Below are 24,405 nucleotides of genomic sequence, written 5' to 3' on the forward strand. Positions count from 1 at the left end.
GAAGAAAAAAATCCAAAATATCAACGGTTGCATTACAATTTAAAATTTTGATCGCCCGCTACTCAGACGTCCGAACAAGGTTTTTTTGTTTGTTTTGTTTTGTTTGTTCGAGCGTGTCGACTGATCCGACCTCAGATCCTCGTCACTGTAACTGACGGCAAACAGTTGCCTTTTTTTTTTTTTCCGTTTGTTTGTTTGTTCGTTCGCTTTAGCGCCCATTCACATCGAGGTGTAAGTGCGCAGTGGGAATTCTGCCCTTCTTTCCTTTCTGTAGTGTAGCTGACTCTTTAAGCCTTTCTAACACCAATCTGAAAAAAAAGTCTAAAAACTATTAGAATGTTTAAAAAAAAAAAAAAAAAAAAAAGTAAAAAAAACAAAAGTAGACGTAAAATTTTAATGTTGTTTTACATAATGTGAAATTAATCAGAGATTTATTTTGTAAAGGCTTTTATTTTGCTGATATACATATATACATTCATATATATATATATATATATATATATATATATATATATATATATATATATATATATATATATATATATATATATATATATATAATATATATCTGTGAGGTATATTTTCTAAGTTTGCTGCAGGATGAGTTTTTGATAAAGATGTGACTGTGGAAAGGGTTGATGATATTGATGATATGATTCAGTGGTGTTTTTGAGAAACACTGAGACAGCACAATTATATGCGTTGTCTGTTATAAGTATCAAGCTCGTGTGTGTGTGTGTGTGTGTGTGTGTGTGTGTGTGTGTGTGTGTGTGTGTGTGCGTGAGTGTGTGTGTGTGTGTGTGTGTGTGCTTTATGTGTTAGATTTCAGTATTTTCCGCTGACCACCCAGGGACCAAACACGACTGAATTGAGCGTCTGGAGAGTTCCTCACCTTTTCCTGATTTCCACTTCATCCCACAGCACCCTGGGATGGTCAGCTGATAAAATGTTGTTTAGTCATTGTACGTGGAAAAGTAAAGAAAGCAAAAAAAATAAAAACAAAAAAACGTGTTCTTGACAGTAGCTTCGTCCCAAAGACTCGCTTACTGCAATCGAACTGGTTACTGTCGTGTTGTCATCGAGATTAGAAAAATCTAGAAAAGTATCATAATGGGATTTTTCTTCAATCAGAACGTTTTTACCGTATTTGAATACGCGGATTAATTAATTAATTAATTAATGATAATAAAACAACCGTATTTGAATTCCTATATATTTCTAAACGACTGACTTTTACTCTTTTAGAAATGAAAAGCTGTAAAATGTAAATCTGTAATCAAATTCTTATGATTTTAAGTGTTTTACCAGTTCAATCAACCAGCATTAACAATTTTTAAATAAAATAAAAAAAAAAAAAATCTAGCGGATCAGCAGTGATTATCTTTGTTCGGAATAGTGAACTCTTCAATAGAATACCATAAACTTTTGGCTTCAGAGTTTCGAATCCAGTTCTAACTCGAGAAAGTTCTTTTCTTTTGATAATATATTACAGCACGTTATATTGTTGGTGGACCGAAACACTAAAGCTTTGGGTCGAGTTACTGTTTCGAAGGTTCTCTTACTAACGTAGTAAAAGTAGTGATGAACTCTTTCATCGTTGTGCTTGGTGACATGCCGTGAGCCGTACCCACAGTCTTCCATTCGTAAGCTGAAGTAGTAATAAACATAACGATTTGTGCTGTAACTAAAGTCATTGCTTGTGCAGGATTTGATCACTGATGATGTTAATGTTTGAAGGGCTTCATGCTTTACACCACTGTGACTGTGTGCTGAAGATCCACTCACCCATATCAGAGCAACAACTGGCAATAAACCAACTAACTCCATGGCAACACTCGTGCGTCTCGGCTTTTCTTTTTGTCTCTGAATATTATATAGAACTCTTAATATAGAGTTCTCACTATACAGTTCTCATACAAAGTTCTCACTATAAAGTTCCCACCATAAAGTTCTCACCATAGAGTTCTCACTATACAGATTTCATATAAAGTTCTCAATGTATAGTTCCCACTATAGAGTTCCCACTATAAAGTTCCCGCCATAGAGTTCTCATTATAAAGTTCACACCATAAAGTTCCCACTGTAAAGTTCCCACTACAGAGTTCTAACTATAGAGTTATCACTATAAGAGTTCCCACTATGGAATTCTCACTGTAAAGTTCTTACTATACAGTTCTCATAATTCTTACTATACGGTTTTAAAAAGCGCAGTTCTCACTAAAGAGATCTTATTATAAAGTTCCCACCATAAAGATCTTATTACAGTTCTCACTATAAAGTTCTTACTATACAGTTCTCACATAAAGTTCTCACTATACCGATCGTCTCTAGTTTACGTATGTAACCCTAGTTCCCTGAGGGAACGAGACGTTACGTCGAAATGCTTTGGGAAATCCCCTGAGTGTTCAAGCTCAGAATAACGTGTGTAATCAGTCAAAAATTGGACGGTGGCCATCACAGATGAGGTGACGTCACGACCAGGAGTATAAAACGCATATGAGAGAAGCCAGCGGCGGCTTCTGTAAGGGAGAAGTAAGCGCTGCAGGGACGCTGGAGGTGTGACACAGAGACGCAGCATCTCGTTCCCTCAAGGAACTAGGGTTACATACGTAACCTATAGACGTTCCCTTTCAGGAACTCAAACTGCGTCGAAACGCTTTGGAAACGAGTGTCCAATCCCGCCAGACTGACCAGACCCTGCCCAGTGTGTATGAGACCACAGCTAGAGGAGGACCGAGGGGCCAGGAGTGGCACTGCGGTCCAGGTTATAGAATCGCACAAAGGTCAGTGGGGCGGACCAACCCGCAGCGTCACATATGTCTTGGAGGGGAACTCCAGAGGACCAAGACTTAGAGGCAGCCACATTCCCGGTGGAGTGAGCCCTGACCCCGAAGGGAGCGGGGAGATTAGAGGACTCATAAGATGACGTGATAGCGTCAACGATCCACCTGCTCAGAGTCTGCTTATTAGCAGGCAAGCCTCTCTTGGGAGGGCCGTAGCAGACGAACAGCTGATGGGACCTTCTCCAAGGACCCGTCCTGCGGAAGTAAGTGTCCAGAGCACGCACCGGGCAGAGCTGGTTGAGCTTTTCCTGGTCTGGGGCCTGGAATGGAGGGGGATAGAATGCCTGTAGTCTAACGGGCCGTGGGACGACCAAGGGCACCTTGGGGATGTAAAGGAGCGCACCAGCCATACCTGGGGTAAACTCCAGGAAGGACGGGGCCACAGACAAGGCCTGCAGGTCCCCTACTCTTTTTATAGAGCAGATGGCCAACAAGAATGCGGTTTTGATAGAAAGGTGCCTCCAAGAGGACCCGCTTTGGCTAGAGGTTTGAAGGGGGGCTCAGAAAGGGCCCCCAAAACGACGGCCAGGTCCCACCCAGGCACTCTAGGCCGTACTGGGGGCCTCAGCCTCCGGGTGCCGCGGAGAAAACACGTTACAAAGGGGTCTCTGCCCAGAGATTGCCCGGCCACAGGGGCATGATTGGCCGAAATGGCAGACGCAAAGACTTTTAGGGTGGACGGAGCCAACCCCTTGGCGAACTGTCCCTGGAGAAAATCCAGCACTGAACCAACTGGGCAGTGGACTGGATCCAGCTGGTGGTGCTCATACCACGAGCAGAACAGGCGCCACCTGGTGGCATACGACCTCCTAGTGGAGGGAGCTCTGGAGTGGAGAATGGTCTCTACCACCTTGGTGGAGAGACCAGAACCTCGGAGCCGTGCCCCCTCAGGGGCCACAGCCTCCACAGCTCTGGGCAGGGGTGAAATACGGCACCATCTAGCTGAGAAAGGAGGTCCCACGGAGGGTGCTCGAGGAGAGCCACCATGTCCGCGAACCATGGTTTGCGCTGCCACCTTGGAGCTACCAGGAGGAGACTGACTGCATCCCGGAACTCCCGGAAGCAGCGCGACGAGGGGGAAAGCGTACAGACACAGCCTCGGCCACACCTTTGACATGGCATCCAGCCCCAGAGGGGCTAGGGGCATAAGGGAGAACCAGAGGGGACAGTGCGTTGTCTCTCGAGACGCGAACAGATCCACCTGGTTCTTCCGAATTTCTCCCAAACCCACTCCACCACATCGGGGTGAAGCCGCCATTCCCCGGGCCTCAACCCCTGCCTCGACAGGGCGCCTGCTGCCTCGTTCATCGGCCTGGGGTGTAAACCGCCCTCACAGAGAGGAGTTTCGCCTGGGCCCAAAGGAGGACCTGGTGCGCTAGCCTGCACAGGGGGCGCGAGCGCAGGCCTCTTGATAGTTGATGTAAGAGACCACCGAAGTGTTGTCCATACAGACCAATATGTGGTGACCTCTGAGGTCTGAGAGGAAATGCTTCAGAGCTAGAAGCACGGCCAGCATCTCTAGGCAATTGATGTGCCACAGTAGATGGGGCCCCTCCCACAGACCTCTGGCGGAGCGACCACTTATGACCGCTCCCCACCCAAGTCGCATGAGAGAGCAGTTCAGCTGACGTAGATCTAAAATAGGACGCAACCCACTGTCCTTCTTGGAAACTATGAAGTACCGGCTGTAGAACCCGGACTCTCGTTCTGATGGAGGGACCACCTCGATGGCCCCCTTCCTCAGGAGAGTGTCTACTTCCTGTTTCATGACCAGAGCCTGCTGTCGTCCCACCAGAGTGGGAAGAACCCCGTGAAAACAGGGCGGAGGAGACCCGAGCTGAATCGAGTAACCCTGCTCTACAGTACGCAGGACCCACCGAGACACATCTGGGAGAGCTTTCCAAGCTCCCAGAAAATGCCTCAGGGGTATCAGCCTCTCGAGACTGCCCTTCGGAACGCCCAGAGCCCAGGCAGCACCCTGAGACAGCTCTAGGGGAGGCGAGATCTCCTGGACCACAGCGATGCCAGGTGGAGACCAAGGAGAGAGCTCGCTGGAGCTGGCCATGCCCTGAAGCACCGAGGGTGGCAGGGTTAAAGGACCAGGTCCCTGAGGGGGGCAGAACGGGCACCAGAAAAAGCGGTGTGACACGCCCCTCCACAGCCAGATCCCCAGAAAGTTCCGTGTCAGGATCTTTTCGCCGAAGTGTTCCTGTTGGAGATGACAGTCCTCAGATCTTTAACCTCACGAGGCTTTGATGCCGAGCGCCGCGCAGGATTCCTCACAGGGGGAGTCCCGACACTGCGTTTCTGAACCTTCCGATGGGAGACAGAGGGCTGCGGCTGGGGCTGAGCCTGCCGAGCAGCCCCCTGTGAGCGGCGTGGGAGGTAATGCCGGAATGCCGCCGCCTGTTTCTTATTTTCCTGGAACCTCTCAACCACCAAATGTATGAAATCGCCGAAAAGGCCAGGAGTTAGCGGAGCGTCCAGCAATACAGCCCTGTCCCTATCAGACATGTCTGACAGTGTGAGCCACAGGTGCCTTTCTGTAGACACCAGGGCAGCCATAGACCGGCCAATGGCCCTAGCGGTCTTCTTAGATCAGCCGATCCGCCGTACGGCGCAGCTCATCAAAACAGCCGTCCATGGCACCCCCCACATCCAATTCACGCAGCAGGTCAGCCTGATATGCCTGCAACACCACCATGGTGTTCGAAGATCGAAGATCTTTTTTTTGTACACCGGCTGCATTTCAGACCTTCTGTAAAATCATGTGTAAAATAGTGGTTTTGTTTTCATCTTTTTTGTGTGTCGATGTAGAACAAGGTTGTCAGGAGAACCGTTTTAGGAATATAACATCTACCAGACTAGATTCTTTTTGAGACCAAAGTAAACCTTTTCAGGGCATAATTCCAATAAAAAAAAGTAAACGACACGGATCTTGTGTGTATGATGTTCACCATACTCAGGGTGAAACACGGTGGCAGCAGCGTCATGCCACGCTGCTCTGTTTCTTTTCATCTACGACTGGGTATAGAAGGAATCATAGATCAGTCTGTTTTGTGACTCAAAGCACAAATCCAACTTTAAAACAGAAATGGCTTCAGAAGGAGGGGAAAAAAAAAGAAAGTGTGGAATGTCCCAGTCAGAACCCAAATCTAAATCAAAAACCTGTGGAATGGGAATTTGATTGATCTGGTGGATGAAAGAGAGGGAAAAAGTGCAGATATGTTTTTTTTTTTTTTAAGTACTAAAAGACAAAAAAGGAAGGGGGTTGAAAACTTTTGCATGTGTGTTGTATTTTTTCTGCTTTGGGCCAACATTGCGATTTTCACAGGGGTGTGTAAACTTTTGCTTTCCTTTGTATAATGCAGATGATTGTTTCTCGGTGTGTTTAATAGGATTGAAGGAGAGGGTAACTGAGAAACACTTAGGTATAAGCAACCATGATAAATGTAACACACACACACACACACACACACACACACACGTGCAGGCGGTTGTGTATTGTACTCAGCCTGGTGCGGTTCGAACTGGTTTTTCTGATAAAGGCTGTTTGTAAGAGGAAGAGGCAGCTGCCATATTAAGCTCAGGCAGAGGCCCAGTGTCACCCAGTCTGTGAAGTCTATGTTTAGCTTTCTCGCTCGGCTCTATTTCTGGAACACAGTGGATCTCCGGACAAACAGCTGAATCCCGTAGCCGACGGCGGTTTTCACGAAGTCCTCCGCACGTGCCATGACACACGTTCGCTGGCCATCTTGAGGATTTCTCAGAACGCCGTCTGAGCCAATTACAGCGGAGTTCGAGCAGATAAAGTGTCCCGCATTTATAACATTTCGAACGGAACACGAGGTATAGCCGGAGCTGCGGTTATGTTCTTGCACACGGATGTGGCAGAGGTTCTCTCCAGCATTCCACAGCCATTTTTTTTTCACTGCGTATTCGCTATCGGAGACACGCTGTGAAATCAATCACGGAGAGGAATGAGAGTCGAACGAGAGAAGGCCACGCATTTGTGATGCGATCGTGCCAAATCGTATGGCGGCATCCAGTTTCACGACCAATGCGGCAGCTGTGCACAAGTCCAAAAGTACAGCAAATATTGGATAACAATTCGTAATAGAGGATTGTTCAGGGGTTCTGGTTCATGGCTTCTGAATCTTATAATCAGTGGTGGACAGAAAGGAAGTGTGAATGTGATGAGTTACGTATTTATTTTCACGTTTTACTGAAGTGTTTCCATTTGGGGAGACTTTTTACTGTAACTTTACTACATTTTAAACTCAAATATTTGACTTTTTATTCAACTACATTTTGTGAAATCAGTCGTTGAGGATAAAAACTGGTCTCGTAACTCTGTTTTACACGTGTTCTGATCGGCGCTCGGTGTATCTACTGATCACCAACATACAGTTCAGCATCAGTTCAACATCAAGCAGAACATTTAGAGAGGAATAAATGATGAAGAAACTCCAGACTCGAACTCGACACAACACACGTGGATTTATTTACGTGATTGTTTTAAAGAAGGTTTTGGGTTCATGATCATTGTAATAAAAATCAATCAGTGTTTGAGTCATTAATATCATTCTATTAATAGATCAGTGTGCTGAGAGTCACATTCGAGTCTTTTTACGTTAAAGTGAGTCTTGTGACGTAGCACTTTGGATACTTAAGTGCATTTGAAGGCAAAAACCTTTGAGCTTTTACTCAAGTGAAAGTTTAAAGGGACACTTCTACTGAATGTTTCTCTATTTTAACTCAACTACATGTTCCATCCACCGCTGCTCCTAACACACTGTAGACAAGGTTCTGAACACCAGGTGGGTATTACTGACCCAAAAACTCAATAAATCCCCAATAACTATTTTTGGATCAATAATAGAGCACTGACTCTAAGCTTGAGCTCGCTGAATATTTATACTATACATTTCACCAGAAATACCTCTGGAACCTTCACTTAGAAATACGGACCAAATTCTAAATTAAACCAAAATGTGTGTGAACTTGATTGCTTGCCCGTGTGACACTCCAGTCCAGGGAACGGTTCTGGGGAAAGTGAATGTCAGAGGGCAAATCTTTAAAGCCTCTCTAAAAATACCCACAGAACCTTCATGCTTGGTGTCTTCACTCTGTGTATTGGAGTAATAATTTCATTGTTAGCATGAAATCCAAATTCAATCCGATGTTTTCCAAGAAGCCTTCCAATAAGTATCCAAACAACACTTGGATGCTCGTAGGTTAGAAGTTCATGACAATTCTTCACCAATGATTTGGATAAAAAATAAATAAATAAATAAAAAACATGAGTCAACTAATCCTGCATTTATATCCAGTTACTGTGTGATGGTCTGGGGAAAAGCCAACAAAATCAGATATCGCTGTGGCTAAGCCAAACAAAATGAAAAAAGAGAAGAGAAGAGAATCAAGGAAAATATCACTACGCTGACAGAGACTATATTTTGTGCCAAAAGTATCCGGACACCAGCTTTTCCCAGCATTATGTGCTTCTTTCCCAACCTGTTAGCACAAAGTAATTTTAGCATGAAATATTCCCAAACCTGTTCCAGCATGACGATGCCCCTGTGCGCAAAGCCAGCTCCATGAAGATCTGCTTTCCATGGGTTAAAATAGAATGAAAAATCTCCTGCTATAGTCCTCGCCTCACCTCACCTCCATCGGTAACTCTACTAACTCTGTGTCTCCACACATCTAATGGAAATCTAGTGGAACATTTTCCTGAAAGAGTGAAGGTTACTATAAGAGCAAAAAAGGAGACTAAATGTGGAACGACGTTAGAAAACATCCATCTGTATTTAATGTTTGAGACTGTACACTGTATCTCTTCAGTACCGTATCGTATTTTCTCTCTTCGGTTATTTTAATAATACAGCGGAGGCCTGTCTGTGCTCCGTAGCGTCTCCTACTCAATTTGGAGTCTCCCCTGTAACACTACAGATGATGAAAATAAGCTTCCAAAAACAGAACGCCCTATGCTCCGTGAACAAGAAGGAACGCGTCCAACGGGTAAACAAACAAACACACTATGGCGTTCATTGTACAGCTCGGTATCGTTCTGTAGGGTAAAATTTTTTTTTCCATTTTAGACAGATGAATGGCTTGGACGAAGGAACGGTTTGCCAAATTGGGTTGGTCCAGTCTTTCCATCTCTGGTGGAATAAACTCAGTATAAGAAATTAACCCTTTTGTTTCACTTATTTATCTGTTCTATGGTTTTAAAAATGGGGACAGGATACAGTTTTGGGTTGAAACTTCGTCCTCAAGAAGACAAATGAAGCAACTTGGAATTTTAGGGCACGAACTTTGGGGAAGTGGAAGCTCAATAGTTAAAGGTCTGGGTTACTGATCAAAAGGTTGGGGGTTCATACCAGAAAACAGTGTCACTGTCTGGTCCTCGAGCAGGACTCTTAACCCTCTGTAGCATGGCTAACAATGATTTTGACCCCAGTTTTCTATCAAGCTGGGACATGAAAAGACTTTCACGGTGCCTCCTAGGTGTCCTCAAGCACCAGGTCACGATGAGTACTGGCTCCAAGTAAGGGACAGTGGTAACCCGGCGACAGGGTTGTTGATACACGTGGGAAGCGAAGGCTCTTCCGTGAGGTCCGATTCAGCTCAAACTGCTGAAGGAGTTCATGCTGTTAAAGATCTGGACTGTTTTGACCAACACAATATTAGGCAGGCGGTCATTATGTTATGGCTGATCGGCGTACGACAGTATAGTATTGTGCGCACTTATATACACAAGCACATTAAAAAAGCAAGTACACATTATTTTCACTTTTCCAGCTGCTATGTCCGGTAAGTAGAGGCCAAAAAAAATAAATTGTCTGAGAGCCAGACGAGGAACCCGAGTATAATCCATCAACCGGATTAAATATCCAGCAAATAAACCAACAGTAGATGAGATGGATGACACCATTATTACACCCCTGGGTTATTTACCAGCCCAAATATGGTTGTAAACTTCCAGCAGTTTAGAGTACAGGAAAAACCTGAACAGAACTAACTTCAAGTTTTGAGCAACAAGACACAGAGCGCAATCAGAGTTTGGCTGGTTGTGTCGAACAGATTGCTCCTTGGCATCGCTCCGCAGCCTATTACACTCGAGGCAACACTAGCGGCACTGTCACCGTTACCACTTCCTTTCTAACACAAGCGGTGCGTTTGTATAAAGCGCTTTTTCATTCGAGGCCTTCGTCATCGCTCTCTGTTTTCCTGACTTGGCAGCCGTGTGTCTGCCTGCTTACAGCCCTGAACTATGATGTCATCTTTCTACTAATGGGAGTGCTGAGATGGATCGCAGATCAGATTTTGTAAAAAGTAGGCTTTGATCCAGGAACGGTCTTGCCTCGGAGGAAGCCGTACCACTGGCTTAAAAGCAATTTCGATCATTGGTCAGCTCGAAGGGAAGTCAATAGGACTAGACCTGAAAGACAGGATTCTCAAAAAAGTTCATTTATATCGTATGAACAGTTCAAAAGAATGTTGTTGTTTCTTTTCTTTCCTCCAATGTGACTTTAAAATCACTAGCAGTCCAAAAAAAACAACTTTCTACTTTTCATTAATGAAAGATTGTAGTTTTATCCCTTTTAGTGTTAAATTTAATGATGTGTGTTTGTTTACACCTGACCATAAGATTGCTATGTGCCTCCAATAGGTTTTGTGTAGCTTCGTTCAGCCCCAAGGTTGTGTGTTAATAAAGTCTGCTATCGATGTAGGTGAGGTGAGAAGGCCTGGGGGTGCAGTCAGCATGAAAAATTCATTCATGTTCAATAGAAAAGATGATCAGCACAAAGCAGATCTTCATGGAGCTGTTTTTTCATGCTGGAACAGGTTTGGGTCTCGCAGTTGAGAACAGTTCATGCGACTGCACCTAAAAGACCACATATGGTTGGAGTCAGGTGTCCCAATATTTATAGTGAATATAGGAAAGTTTTTTTGGAGCATAAATTGGTGAGGTCTGTAGTAGTGCAGATGCCACACGGAGCCCCATCGATCGTGTCCCAGGTTTCTTGCATTCCACCAACAACAAATCCAAGGAAACACACGTCGAAATCCAAAATATATCTAAACTCCATTCTGGAGCACAAGACAAATCAAGTGCATTTTTTATTTGGCCAAAACAAATCAGGTTAGAAAAACTATTTTTTCAGGGAAAATCTAGAACAGACACACAGTTCCAGTCAAGCGGACAAGTTTACTGCTCGGACTTCGCTCCTCTGATTCAAATTAGGAGCTTGATGAATCGCAGACTCGGTTTATTCAGCCACATCCACGTCCGCTAGAGTCACTCGGTCCCGACTCCGATACGCGATCCGCCTGAAACCGGTTCGCCGATTTCACTGTGGTTTTAAAATCATCGAGAAAGAAGAACAACAAAAAAAAAAAACCCTCAAAGATCATTTTTTAATGAAGAGTTTAATAGATTGACTTCGGTGGTAGTACAGCGTCGAATTGGGCGGGTACACAGAAACGGACTGCGGCATGCTGGGAAATCGAATAGCCACAATCCAACCGTGTGCTGCTTAAATCAGCCAGAGTGGTGTCGCATTTTAAATATCAAAAATAAAAGAATTATGGTGGACGTAGCATAGGGAAACAAAGCAGTGGGATATGAGTCACGTGACAATAACCAGCCTGAAATATAGCCTTTAAACATACTGGGATATTAAGTACCTGGAACAGTGAGGTTAATGATTAACTGTGGTAATCAGGTTAACTGTGACCTGTGTGGTCATGGAGGAGATACAATTCCTTATAGGCTTCATGCAGATAAACAGTGCATGAGGACATTATATATATAAATATATATATAACCGGTCAGTTGATTCATTGCAACATAATCGACGAATATTAATGCTTTATGCAAATGTATGTCAACACACAGCATGGACAAAATATTGTAAACGTTTTAAAGTAATTATGTAAATATATATAATCTTTTGTGATTTCTTCTGCACTCCTGTGATGTTATGGAGTGAATGCCAAGGAAGTGAAGCATATTTTGAACGAGAAAGCAGCTTATTATGAATCTTTGACCCCTATGACCTCTCCCAGGCACTCCAGCTTCCTGTACACGGTCCTTCTGCACTGCAATGCGCTGAAGCACTGAAAGCAATGACTATTGATTTGCAGTGTTGGAATGAAGCATTAAGATGATGACACCGAACGTCCCTCACTCTCGTATATCACGAAAGCTGGAGCGGCTAATGGCGTTTAAAAAAAAAAAAAACCCAGACGGACGCTGGTGATGTTTGGAAACGTGATCTGAGCAGCCTGGTGCGAAGTGTAAACGTCTATTTAAGGGAGGAATCCGTCACTTCTACAGCCGAGGCGATCATCTCCCTACAGGGTGAAAGCGAAAAGGAGCAAGGAAGAAAGAAATACAAGCGAAAGTAAACGGAGAGGACGTCGTTTAGTGCTCGGTGAAAGCGTACACCTGAAGCGACACCTGAAGCCGCCGTTTTGGTTGAGAGACACCGCGAGGGCTCACTCGCTCGTCTCCTTTTAAGGGATGTGATAAACCCGGGAGAGAGAGAGAGAGAGAGAGAGAGAGAGACCCACCTTCAAACAATTTCATGTAAATGGAAAATAATATTTCTCGCCAAACATTCACATTATTATATAATCACGCATCTGAACAGGATTATCCTCGTAATAATCCACAAGAATTTTTTTTTTTTTTTTGCAAAATATTAAACAGTACAAACCCGATCACCTCTCATCCACCCCCACACCCACCATTCCCATCAAACAGCTCACTCGAAAATATGGAACAACAACAACAACATCATCATCATTCAGGAATCCATCTGTAACTATTTTATAAAGGGAAACAAAATAAAAATAGAGACCGTGGATACGTGACACACCGAGAGCAGCGTTATTAGACATATAATAAAGCATACAGGACGGGATCGCTCCTCAATCCTGTACAGAACAATCCAGTGACAGGAAGTGATGCGTGGACCTGGTGTCGGGGAGGAAGAGAGGTGGCGTGGCGTCGCCTCCATCAGTCTGACTTCTTATCATGCTGAGAGTCAAACGACGCCTAGAAATAACACACACAAAACAGTGTGAATTAATTATTAGTAAGTGTGAAATATACAGTTCAGGGGTTACTGAATTCAGGGGTTCAAGCTGCCACTCTTGGGCCCTTAAGCAAGGCCCTTAACCCGTATCATGGCTGACCCTGCGCTCTGACCCTGAGCGAAAGGATTTCACTGCGCTGTAATTTGTGATAAAGTCTATTCTATTTTGATGTTGGTGAGAAGGTCAAGGAGGCTTGGGGTTCAGTCAGCGTTCACATTCAGAGCAGGAGATCTTCCACGAATGAAGGCAGGAAAATTGTGAAGCGACGATCGAGGTCGAACTCAGAGATCTGCTTTTCATGCACGTCGTGTGCAGAACAAAACCCTGACACTCCTAAGTTCTAGGGTAGCAACCATGCAAGCCAAATCCGTGTGTGTGACTTCAATGAGCATGAACACAGAAACACGTTCTTGGCCTGGATATCAGGACATCTCAATCGCATAGAAAGCTTTGGAACAGCAGCAGGTAAAAACAAACCCCGTGAACTTTAGCTGAATCAAAACCAAAAGCGACCACAAGACCCTGGTGAAATCTTTGATTTTGTTTTGTTTTTATAATGCAAGCTTTGGTTTCCACAAGATATTCCTCGGATTGGAAAGAAAAAAAAAAAACGGTTATGCTGGTAAATTACGACAGGAATTTCTCAGATGTGTGACAGATGATTTAAAGGTTCACCTGCAGCTAAACCTTTTATGACGTGTGCCATTTTATTTTATTTTTTACAACTTTTAAGGACAAGAAACTTCCCGTTCTTGATCACCATTCAGGAACTATTAATGTTATATAAATCCTGTCCCCTTCTTCTTTCTGGTCCTGCCCGATTCATCCTGGAAGCTGAGGATGTTCTTCCTGAAGATCCACACCGAAGATGGATTCGGACTGTAATATATGTGGAGGTATCGAGACTAGTTTTGTGACAGGCCAACAGATGGCAGCACAAAGTGCACACACAGTCACAGGGAGCACCGGCCTTCATAAGTCAGTGAGACAAAAGACATCATCCAGTGTACATCATGAGCCGTGCGACTGGTGCCGTTCTGACCACAAACGCGAGTTTTTTTTCTAGGTTCCTGCGTACTTCGATGGAGATTCCACCGGTGAACAGAGGACCTTAATAATGATGGAACTACGACGAATGGACGTCGGTGATGAGAACGAGGATGGGCCTGGTTCCTCCTTATACCATCTCACTCATCAGGGATTAACATACAGACTAATGTAAAATATCCATAGTTAAAAACGCTAAGAAAAACGAGCCCTTTTTAAGAACGCACAATGAATTGACTCCTACTTACACACGAATCCTTTGCAGCGAAACAGGAAAAAAAAAGCCATGTGTACTAGTCGTTAGCATGTGGGCAGGTGAGCAGAGTTCAAGGAAAAGCCAAGTGATGACAAGGGAACTCTTGTCCACATGTGTTTGATATATGTTGCCACTTGTCATTACATGCTACAGCTTCAGTCAGGGATCAGGGACAAGCTGTGCAACAATGCTGGCCTTCATAAAACAGCTCCAGCGCACAGAGGCAAACATTTCCCATGCAAAATATTAACTTCACTTAAAGTGTTTACTTAAACTACATCCAGTGAGGTCATACTGGTGCAAGTCTTCCTGCTGACGTAACTGATTCTGGAGTGGACAATTTTGCACAATTAGCATTTTCCCTCATTAAACCGTTACTTAAATGCATGCATGTGCGCATTATTAAGAAAGAAATCGCCTTGAAAAGCACGGATGATCAAACGGTCTGAGTGATGCTCGTACCCGAACTCTCTGTGTAATTTAGAATAATCGTCTCGGGGTCCGGGAGGGTCGGCGTACGTCATGGAGTGTTTACTGCTCTGTGAAACAACTGCGGCAGCTCTGTTCTTTCAGATGGAGAAGCACGAGACGTATCCGCAGGGCGGAGGGAATCGAAGCGTGAAAAATAATTGATGTAAGGTTTAACCTTCAACAACTGCATTTACAAGTGCTACTGCATGTCATGCTAGGCCTGTTACGCAGGTCTGGTTGGAGGAGGCCTCAGGCTTTGCTTCATTTTCACATCGGCGTGATCCACGGGCTGGTGACTTCTGATGAAGTGTTTCCAAATCTCCTCAAAAGACAAACATGTCCCTGTGCAACCAATTAAAAAAAAACAAACACTAATGCTTACGTGATACGTGAAGGTCTGCAGCACAAGTCTCTTCTTTGTGTAGGACACTGAGATGTCTGAACTTCCTCTAGTCTGTTCCGCAGTTGAACCGAGGGTCTAAATGACTTGATCATTCATAATTAATAAGAATTTCTGAGAGGTTTCCAATAAAATCCAGAGGTTCCAGATATAAACATCTGCTATTGGCCTATTTTTACTTTGGTTTAACAATTCTTAGACAATGCTGCTTGACCATGAAGATCTGCTTTAAATGGGTTGGATTTGGTGAAAGATCTCCTGCTATGGAGCTCTAACCCTATTTGGACCCATTTGGGATGGACTCTGAGTGCACTCCAGACCTCCTCACCTCACCTACATCAATACCTGACTTATGGTTGAATGACCACAAACCTCCACAAGCACACTCTGAAGATCTACAAAATTCTGAAAGTTTCTGAAATGCTCAAACCAGCCTGTCTGGAACAAGCAACAAACATACCCTAGTAGAGGACTGAAATGTTTGATGATCTTTTGAAGTGAAACTAATAAAGCTCTTTAACTGCTCTATAATACGCAGGACTGTAGGCCACATGTTTGGGTGATGGGGGTGGAAATTGTTTCTTATACATACTGTAGTAAGTCGTGTGGCTCGACAGGAACCTAAAGGTGGTAGCATGGTGGTTAAGGCATTGGACTATGGATCACAAGGTCATGAGTTCAAATCCCAGAGATAAAAAATAAGACACTCTGGATAAGGGCATCTGCCAAATGTTGTAAATGTAGCTGAGATGTAAAATGATTTAAAAATACTCATGATGTTCAAAAAGAGAACATGTATTTAATGGTAAGGTGTCCACAAACCTGTGGCCCATGTGAGTAATCTAACTGGTGATCATGTTTTTCCCCCATAAATGAACAATGGACTATATAACTAATAAACAGCTCCATGACTCCAATGTACATTGTGATCAAAATGAACTGGTTTTTTTTTTCTTCAACCTGAGTACATTGTGTGTGTGTGTGTGTGTGTGTGTTCTACCTGGTTTGATTTCACTTCTTTCATCTGATCACAATGGAGTCTAATTTTACCTGGAGCCTGGTTGCTCGGATTTGCATGAAACTTAAACGGACAAGATTCTGAAGATGATAGACGTGGATTAGGGGTGGAGTTACATTCAAAAATGGCTGTTTCTCAGGATCTTTGAGTCCAGATGAACTCATGAAAGTTCATCTGTTGATGAAAATGTGGCGTACAGTATCGTCTTGTGGATCTGAAAGTCGGGTTCTTATTCACGGTCCACATTCTAGCGGACCCCACAAATCGGATAGTGGACCCCACAAAACAGATAGCGGACCCCACAAAACAGATAGCGGACCCCACAAAACGGATAGCGGACCCCACAAATCGGATAGCGGACCCCACAAATTGCTGCTTGTAATATAGTGTTATAATCTCTATCACTGTATTTTGTTCGTTTTTATGCTTCTGCAAGCCGTAAATTCCTGCTTGTGAAGCTTCCTGAACATAGTGAATTGTGTACACGTGTTTCTATGCGTGCGTCAACCTGTAATTTGGAGTGCTCCTCCAGCAGGCGATCGTACTCCACGGTCAGATTCTCCGCCTGCTTTTTCATCGCCTTCACATCACCGTCGGACTTTTGGAGTGCTGCACGGGAACAAACACAGGAAAAACAAACGAGTCAAAAAAAAGAGACGCTGTGTGTATCCAATTACAACACGCAACCCGCTTCCACGCGAGTACACTGCGGCTGTACATCTACGTTAATGCCTCTATATTAAGGAACAGGTAGTCCTGAATGGATGGGTCCTGTTCCAGTTGTGACGTGTGAAAGCAACAGACTTGGTGTTGTGGTCCAGATTTAAAACACTTCACATGGAAATGACGTACTTTTGCAAAAAAAAAATTCCTTAAATACGAGCCAACAGCAAACACGCGGCATGTTACGGCCCATTACATACAGGTCTTTTTTTTCTTTCCCCATTGGCCTTGAAATGAAAATGTTCTGAAACTGGCAGGACTCCCAAGAGCGTGGGCAAATTGTAGCCTGGACGTCAAGAAAAACATCGGGAGTGAACAAGGAGATCAGTCAGTGGCACCGTTTCTAGCGCTCGTGTGGCAGACGAAAAATCTACTCGTACGCACCGTGGCGAGACTGGACACAAAGCACGCTGCTATTTGATGCGAGGTCACACTGACTGTCTAAAAGAAAAGGCCTCGGTTATGAAGTGTCTCAGGTTTCCGCCCTAACAAGGTTTAGGAGATACAAAGCCTGCTGAACGTGTGGAGGTCTTTTATGTTTCTACGCAACAAACTCGCTCATGTAACGCTATACAAGATTTACTTTGACCAAACAATTCTATAAACTTCCTGATGTTCCACTTTATTTTAATTGAAAAATCCTCTCTCAGCATGAAGAACAGATTCAGATCTAGTTCTTCACTAGATGGAGGTTTCTTAATCATTCCAGAGCAGTTTAACAGGATTGTGGTGCGGTGACTGAGCAGGTGGTTCCATTATAGATATCACTCCAGACGTCTGTCTGCTCTCTATATAACACAGGACTCGGACGTACGCTCGGTACCGCTGAGCCGCAGTCCAGGCGGAACTGCATGGTGTATGAAGTATGGAATGGGAGGGTTCTGGAATAATTTAAAGTCCCATTTGGACTCCACAGAACTTTCCTCCACTCATTCACTGGAGTATTTTTGTGTATTATTTCTGCTCAGCTGTTCGACTTGTTACAACATTCGAATTCAGTACATGGTCATATCAGCGTGCACTTACACAGGAAACCAGGGTTTCCCCCCTGATCACAGTAAAGTGTTTTTTTATGCTCTAGTGCACAAACTGAGCTTTTTCTAAACAAAAAGTAACCGGTTTGCACCTTTATAATACAATACAACAGGTTTTTTTGTTTTGTTTTGTTTGTACACTAAATCGGTATTGATCGCGTGACAAATTGTTGTCAAAACATAAACGGCCAATCACGTCGCAATATACAAATGAAGACAAAGTTTCTGATTTCCATATTCAGACACTCGTTTCTCTTTCTTTTTCGGTCTGTTGCTTCACATTTTCATATTCGCCATGTGAATAAAAATTAACTACACCGTGTGGGCAAAAGTATTGGGACACCTGACGATTCCAGCCACGTGTGGTTCTGTTGTACTGGACTTCTTCGGATGCAGTGGAATGAATTATTACATTTATAGCATTTAGCCGACGCCCTTATCCACAGTGACTTTTGATCTCATTCATAGAACTGAGTAGCTATGGGGTTAAGGGCCTTGCTTAGGGGCCCAGGAGTGGCAGCTTGGTATGGCTGTAATTTGAACTCATTGTCCAATGCCAGGTCAGGTGTCCACAAACTTTTTGCCATTATATACGGTACTGTTTAATTTAATGCATAAAATAAATCCTAAGAGATTCTGTAATTGCCGAGTCTACACCACCTTTCATCATCTAACACATCCACATCACACCTTCATTACTCTGAGTGTGTGTGTGCATCATCACTCTTTCCTGTCATCCCTGGCTGATGTGTATAGATGTGTTTTACCAAGTTGATTTGTACCTTTCTTGGTGGCATCAAGCTCATCCTTCAGCTTCCTGACCTCCTCCTTCAAGGCCTTGCTCTCCTCCTCCACGCTGCCCTTCACTTTGCCTCCCGCCTCTGGAATCGCCACTCCTGCATCCTTCAGTTTCTGTGTACACACACACACACACACACACACACACACACACACACACACACACACACACACACACACACACACACACACACAATCACGTAAATAAGTTCCGCTTTGTACAAGTTGCTCCCAAATGAACACTTCTGCTTCATGAATCAGTAACACGAGCATAAACACTCATTGTTTTCTAGTACCTGGTGGATGGGATCAAACCTAAAGGGCACTGTGGTTTCAGATGGCCTGAACACTGAGGTCAGGGGGAACAGGGCACGGTATAAATCACTTCAAACACAAGAAGGATGTGCTGTGATCTCAGGGAGTTTTGTATGAAGAAGCTTTTAAAAGTTAAATGCTCATCAAAAGACCAAATCAAAGCAAAAAATGGCACACTTTAATGTCCCAGCCAGGAGGCTTCATGAGAGGGTTCTTGTTTGCCCCAAAGCGGGAGAAAAAACCGAACTGATCCCATGAGAAAAGGAACCTCATGGATTTTTTATGCTGTTGATGCAGAACCATCCTCAGCTTAGATCTCTAAATGAAGAGAACTCCATTCTGCTCACCACGAGTTCACATCAATTCATCTCTTATTGATCCCCCCCCCCCAAGCGTTCCGTTCTGAACGAGACACTGTGCTACCTGAACGTTTCAACTGATTACCTTCAATATTTGACTTATCGTGATCCTCCGTGAAACCTGTGAGAGCTTACTGGAGATCAGCCTCCTGCCTGAGTCTTAATCACGGTTCACTCACGTGCTCTGGGCACGAAATCAAACGCCGGCCTGGTGAACTTTCACCCCGTGTGGTGGGAGGTGAATGAAATCGAATAGAAAATGCTGCTGTTAACCAAAATTCACCACTGGCAAAGCAGAAACCGGACCTCAGTCTCAATCTCAGGCCCGGTCTGTTTCTCCCATTTCCGTCCAAACCTTTTCAGAATTCTTGTTTGAAAATAACTTTTCCTTGAAGACCCATTCGAGGTTTATTGCACGAACCTTGAACGCGAATGGAAATAAACTGTTTGTTGTATCCTTTCCTTATCAGAAGACCTTCAAACTAAAACATATCTGGCTTCAGATAAGCCTGGTAACTCCTCCAAATATTCATACCATCATAGCGTGCTTGAAAGAACACTGCCTTTGAACATTGTTGGAGTTAAACATCGACCGCGAACGATTGTATAATCGTATTGACATCGGTCGCACTAATCGATATGAACGAGCGTCCAATATCGCCCTCTAGAGTGTAGAACTAGCACTGCATACGTACACCAGCAAATGTCGCCATTTCATAAAAATATATTACACCTGGGGAGACCCATCACATCCACAAGGTTTTATTTAGGTACCCCAAAAGTTTGTGGACACCCGAAAAATCTTACACATTTTCTACAGGTGCAAGGATTAAAACGATTACAATGGCATTAAGTAGAGGAAAACCAGATGTCAATCTCAAAGGCGAAGGAGAATGTGCTGGATCCAAGCTTGGCCCTGGTTCTCTCCTTCATTACCGTGCAGCAATTTAACATTCCGGTTTGTTTTTTTCTGTTCGGCAAATCTCAGTCCGTCGCTGTGCTAGGAGGTGATGCTCGTTATTTGTTCGTGGTACGGACGTTTTGTCCTGGAGATGATTTCCATTCTCGAGCAGGGAACATGCTGCGATTCGTCTTATCTCCCTATTTCCTAATCGAGATTCCACGCATACCCGAGCTCCGGTTTTAATTCTCTGTTGCAACAGAGCTAATACAAACAAAGACCGACTCTGTTCATTGTCGGCCTGCGTCGCTTCATCAGGATCGCTTTATGAAAAATGCTGAAAAAAAAAAAAGCAGCGTCACTGGCAATTAAACTCATCTATATATTTCAGATCAGTGCTCCAGATATTTGGGTTCTGGAATTTCTACCCCAAAATCCGAACTCGGTGACCCCGTGTTTACTGGGCAAACTCTCTATTTTTAGAAAACACGCTAGTGCTAATTACAGAGGTCGTTAAATAAAGTTATGTGGATGAAGTTCTGATTGGACCGACCGCAAGAAAGTATCACGTTAAAGCTCTGTTGAGTTCTTCGCTACTGTGGTTTTGCTTGGAAAGCTCTAAACGGTTTCTCTGAAGTCGTTTTCCTGAGGAACGAACTCAGAATATTAATGGGCCTGTTAAATGTTAGAGGCATCTTCATCTAAACCCTCAGAATATACAGGGCTACAGTTACATGCAAGTGTCCATCAGTGAGAACCTCAACAATGATGGAACCATAACGAATGGACAACGTGAGGAGGGGCTCCTCTCAAGTTTTCTTCTTCAAAACCATGACCTATTTTGTATCTTTTTCTGAAAAGCTGCTATTATTATATAAGTACTACACCAATAACATATAGTATCCAAAGCGTGTTGGGTTTGAGCTCTAGAGCAGGAGATCTTCCCATGTAAAGCAGATCATCATGGGGCTGACGTCGTGCTCAAGGGCATTGTCATGCTGGAGCATGTTTGAGTCTCTTAAATCAAGTAAAGGGATTAAAAAAAAAGAAAGTAATGGCTATCGCATCCGAAGACGTCCGATACAAACGTGTACTTAGAAGTTTGAGGAAGAACCACCTATGTGTGAAAAAGTCGGGTGTCCCAATACTTTTGTTTAAAATAGTTTCAATTACCGTTGCTTTTCTTAACTCGGGAAAACGTCAGAAAACAAAGAAATAAACTCAAATTTGCGGTGCGTAAGAAAAATTCAGTGTGGGTTAATTTCCACTTCCACGTGAGAGGGGTTTCACGTTGTACGTTCACGAATCTGGACGATCCCAGAGAGGTCACGGGTCACCAAAGCCGGCGATATAAAGGCTCGTGGCGTAAAGGCAAACATTTTCTTTTTTAATTGCAAATCAAATGCAAACGAATTGCAAAGAGGATGGATGAGGGCCGGGGACGACGGCTTCGGATTGACTGCAGACACTTTTTTTCTCCGGCTGTGAATGAATGAATGAGATTTAGAAAAATGTTGTAAGAGTAACTTTGACAAACCTGGCAACAAAATTAAGTCGACGATTACCCAATATTCAGTCGATAGGCGGCAATCAACAGGCAAATATTTTTTCTGGCTGTTTCTCAGTGTGTTCCTGACCTGCAGCCTGTGTGTGTGTGTGTGTGTGTGTGTGTGTGTGTGTGTGTGTGTGTGTGTGTGTGTGTGTGTGTGTGTGTGGAGTAGAGTATTTGCTTAAAAGGGGTAAAGAAGGAAGTGTGGCCAAAAATTGATATTCTATAGTAACAGTAACACAACCAATAATGTGAAACTCCATTTCACGTCCCTCATGTTCCTGTTCTGAAGCAGAGCGGAGATGTTTACGGCTTTATCTCAGTCCGTGAAAAGTAAACACTGTGTTTATTTTCTAGATAACGTGTAAACACGGGGGTTTTCCCAACAGACACGGATTCCTCTGTCTGGGATTGTTCAGAAGTTTGTGGACACCTGACTTTGAGACTCGTATTGTGCTTCATTCGGAACATCCCATTCTGCTTTTGAATCCATTCGCTCTAAGAGCCTCCACTCTTCTGGGAAGATGTTCCACTGGTTTTTGTGCCGATTCCTTCAGCCATAAGGGTGTTCAATAAAGTCAGGTCTCTCTGGAAACATCGCCTGACCGTCAAAGTTGTTTGAGCAGGTCAGAGTGTGTATTCTTACCTCCTGGAGCTTCTCGTTCTCCTCCATGTACTTCCGGGCGGCGTCGCTCGCGCTCTCGGCTTGTTTCTGGAAGGCCTGGTTGGAAGCCATGAGTGTGGCCTGCTGGGAAAGGAGACTGGCCAGACGTCGCAGTATCCTGACACACAAACACGGATGTAATTACACAAAGAAGTGTGCATGTACATCTTATATATGCTGCAAGTAGACCAAATAGCGTAGACCAGGGGTGCACAAACTATGGCCCGCCCCAGTAATATTAAATGTTTTACTCATATCATATCTGTATTTGATAATAAAAGGTTCGCTTTCAAACTAGAATGTCCGTAAGTTATTAATAGAGGGTCGAGGCACCGATAGCTGATCGCTGGAACTATCCACAAATCCATACCGATAGTTTTTCCAGCCTCCGGTCCGCTGTCGTTACGAGAGCGGCCTCTAGAGGTGAATAATAGAATTACAATTTATTCATTATATAAATATAAAAAAATATATTCATAGTTATTTCATTTAGCACATTTTCATGATTCACTAGGAGACAAAATAAACAAATTTTTAATAAATTCTCCACAATAATACTGAGACTCCGGCCAGTGTCATATTTTGTTGCAAAGCAAACCGTCACCCATTAAAGAAAATAAAAATTAAGTGGCCCTCGCAGAACCCTGCAGTATGTGAATTGTACTCATTGCATCATCACACTTCTGATGTGTGTATTGATACTTTGGTAGGAAGTGCAGGTGAACGTGTAAAGTGTTTGTCCTCAGCTCCATCCCTGCTCGACCCTTGGCCTATCTGCACCAGATTATCCACAACCACACACACACCGTTCAAAGGGCGAACGTCCAGTCAGGTGGCACGACACACCGTCGCCGGATCAAAGACCTTTGCATATTGGCAAACACACACTTTAGGAGAGCCTGCAGGGAGAAACCACACTTAGCATATGCACCAGTGCTGACTGCACCACTCCCTGACGAATCGGAGTGAGCATACGTGACGAACGTGAGAGCTGAGCTGCGAGAGCTGTTCTGCGCATTAGGTCATCATGAGCTTTGGGAGCGCCACTCTCAGGTTGCAGGAGGTACCACAGGAGGCTTTATGGCTTCCAGCTGGCCCTGAACGCTGAGCCAGGTTTACATTAGCCTTTCGTCTCTGTGCAAACCGTTTACGTTATTGGTAGCGCAAGTGCGGATTTGCAGCTGAACTCGGACGCTGCATCACGAGTCAGTTTTCCCGGGATCCCTTTCGAAATTATAGTTTGCGCCGCTAACCGATTAACGGGAGTGCAATCTTCAAGGTGAGGCGTGGCGCCGTGCACTCGCTCAACTCGGGGTCTCGGGTGTCAAAGAAGCCGGGCAGAAATACACAGGCTAAATATAATCTCCGTCACCTGTTTGATCACACGCTGCCTGAACCGAGCGGCCGGGGAAAAGTAGTAGTGCTTGAAGCGGGATATTACTATCATGTCATTCAGAGAAATATAGCCTGGTGCGTGTATGGAGAAGAATGCGGATTGGCTTGCAGTAATGTAAGCAGGGAAAGTGGAGAAAAGAGAAAGGGTTGGGGGTCGGACGGAAAATATCCAGGATTCCCAGGTACATCGTGGCATTTTTTCCACTGCTCCAGTCAAATTAATAATAGAGGCTACAGAAATACACCGTTTACATCCACGTGGACCTCTTACATAATCCCACCCGGCCGTGATGGACACCGGAACGCCCGGAATGTTAAATCTGATTAACAGGTGGAGCGACCGAGGTCTCCGAGAAAGGCACGGATCATCACACAAGGCTGTGGGAAAGTCGGAAACCGGGATTTATACGCTGTGTATTTGGAACTTTTCTAAATTATAGCAAATTTTTTTCAATAAATAAATACAAATATAGCAATTTTTATGGAATGGTGTGAGGGGATATTGGGAAATAATTTCCA

At 44.0% G+C, this 24,405-nt stretch overlaps 2 protein-coding genes and 1 long non-coding RNA gene across 4 annotated transcripts in view; 1 reads left to right on the forward strand and 2 right to left on the reverse strand.

Annotated features, from left to right (window-relative positions):
• Positions 1-3,847: 3,847 nt before the first annotated feature.
• LOC310733653 (uncharacterized protein) lies at positions 3,848-8,584 on the reverse strand. Its single transcript, XM_083555076.1, has 2 exons — positions 8,574-8,584; positions 3,848-5,255 (listed from the first exon to the last, which is right to left on the reverse strand). Exon 2 carries the CDS (start codon positions 4,906-4,908, stop codon positions 4,219-4,221), a length of 690 nt encoding a protein of 229 aa, XP_083411202.1. The 5' UTR covers positions 4,909-5,255; positions 8,574-8,584; the 3' UTR covers positions 3,848-4,218.
• On the forward strand, positions 5,657-11,463 carry LOC310733698. Its single transcript, XR_014535864.1, has 2 exons — positions 5,657-7,370; positions 7,409-11,463. It is a non-coding gene; the product is annotated as an uncharacterized lncRNA (long non-coding RNA).
• Positions 11,464-12,260: 797 nt separating this feature from the next.
• The window catches only part of bcap31 (B cell receptor associated protein 31), a 15,624-nt gene continuing 3,479 nt past the window's right edge, over positions 12,261-24,405 (reverse strand). For both annotated transcript variants that reach the window (XM_083555068.1, XM_083555067.1), the window contains exons 5-8: positions 22,474-22,609; positions 18,688-18,817; positions 16,657-16,757; positions 12,261-12,915 (exon numbers count right to left, since the gene is read on the reverse strand). In XM_083555068.1, the coding sequence (XP_083411194.1) occupies positions 12,877-12,915; positions 16,657-16,757; positions 18,688-18,817; positions 22,474-22,609 (406 nt within the window). In that variant the 3' untranslated portion in view covers positions 12,261-12,876. The remainder of the gene's footprint in view (positions 12,916-16,656; positions 16,758-18,687; positions 18,818-22,473; positions 22,610-24,405) is intronic.

The sequence above is a fragment of the Silurus aristotelis genome (genome assembly GCF_946808225.1).
Source record: "Silurus aristotelis genome assembly, chromosome: 11".
NCBI classification, from domain to species: Eukaryota; Metazoa; Chordata; class Actinopteri; order Siluriformes; family Siluridae; genus Silurus; species Silurus aristotelis.

Excerpts from the sequence above, each read along its gene's own strand:
- LOC310733653 (XM_083555076.1), bottom strand. The coding sequence starts at position 4,908 with ATGGCCAGCTCCAGCGAGCTCTCTCCTTGGTCTCCACCTGGCATCGCT.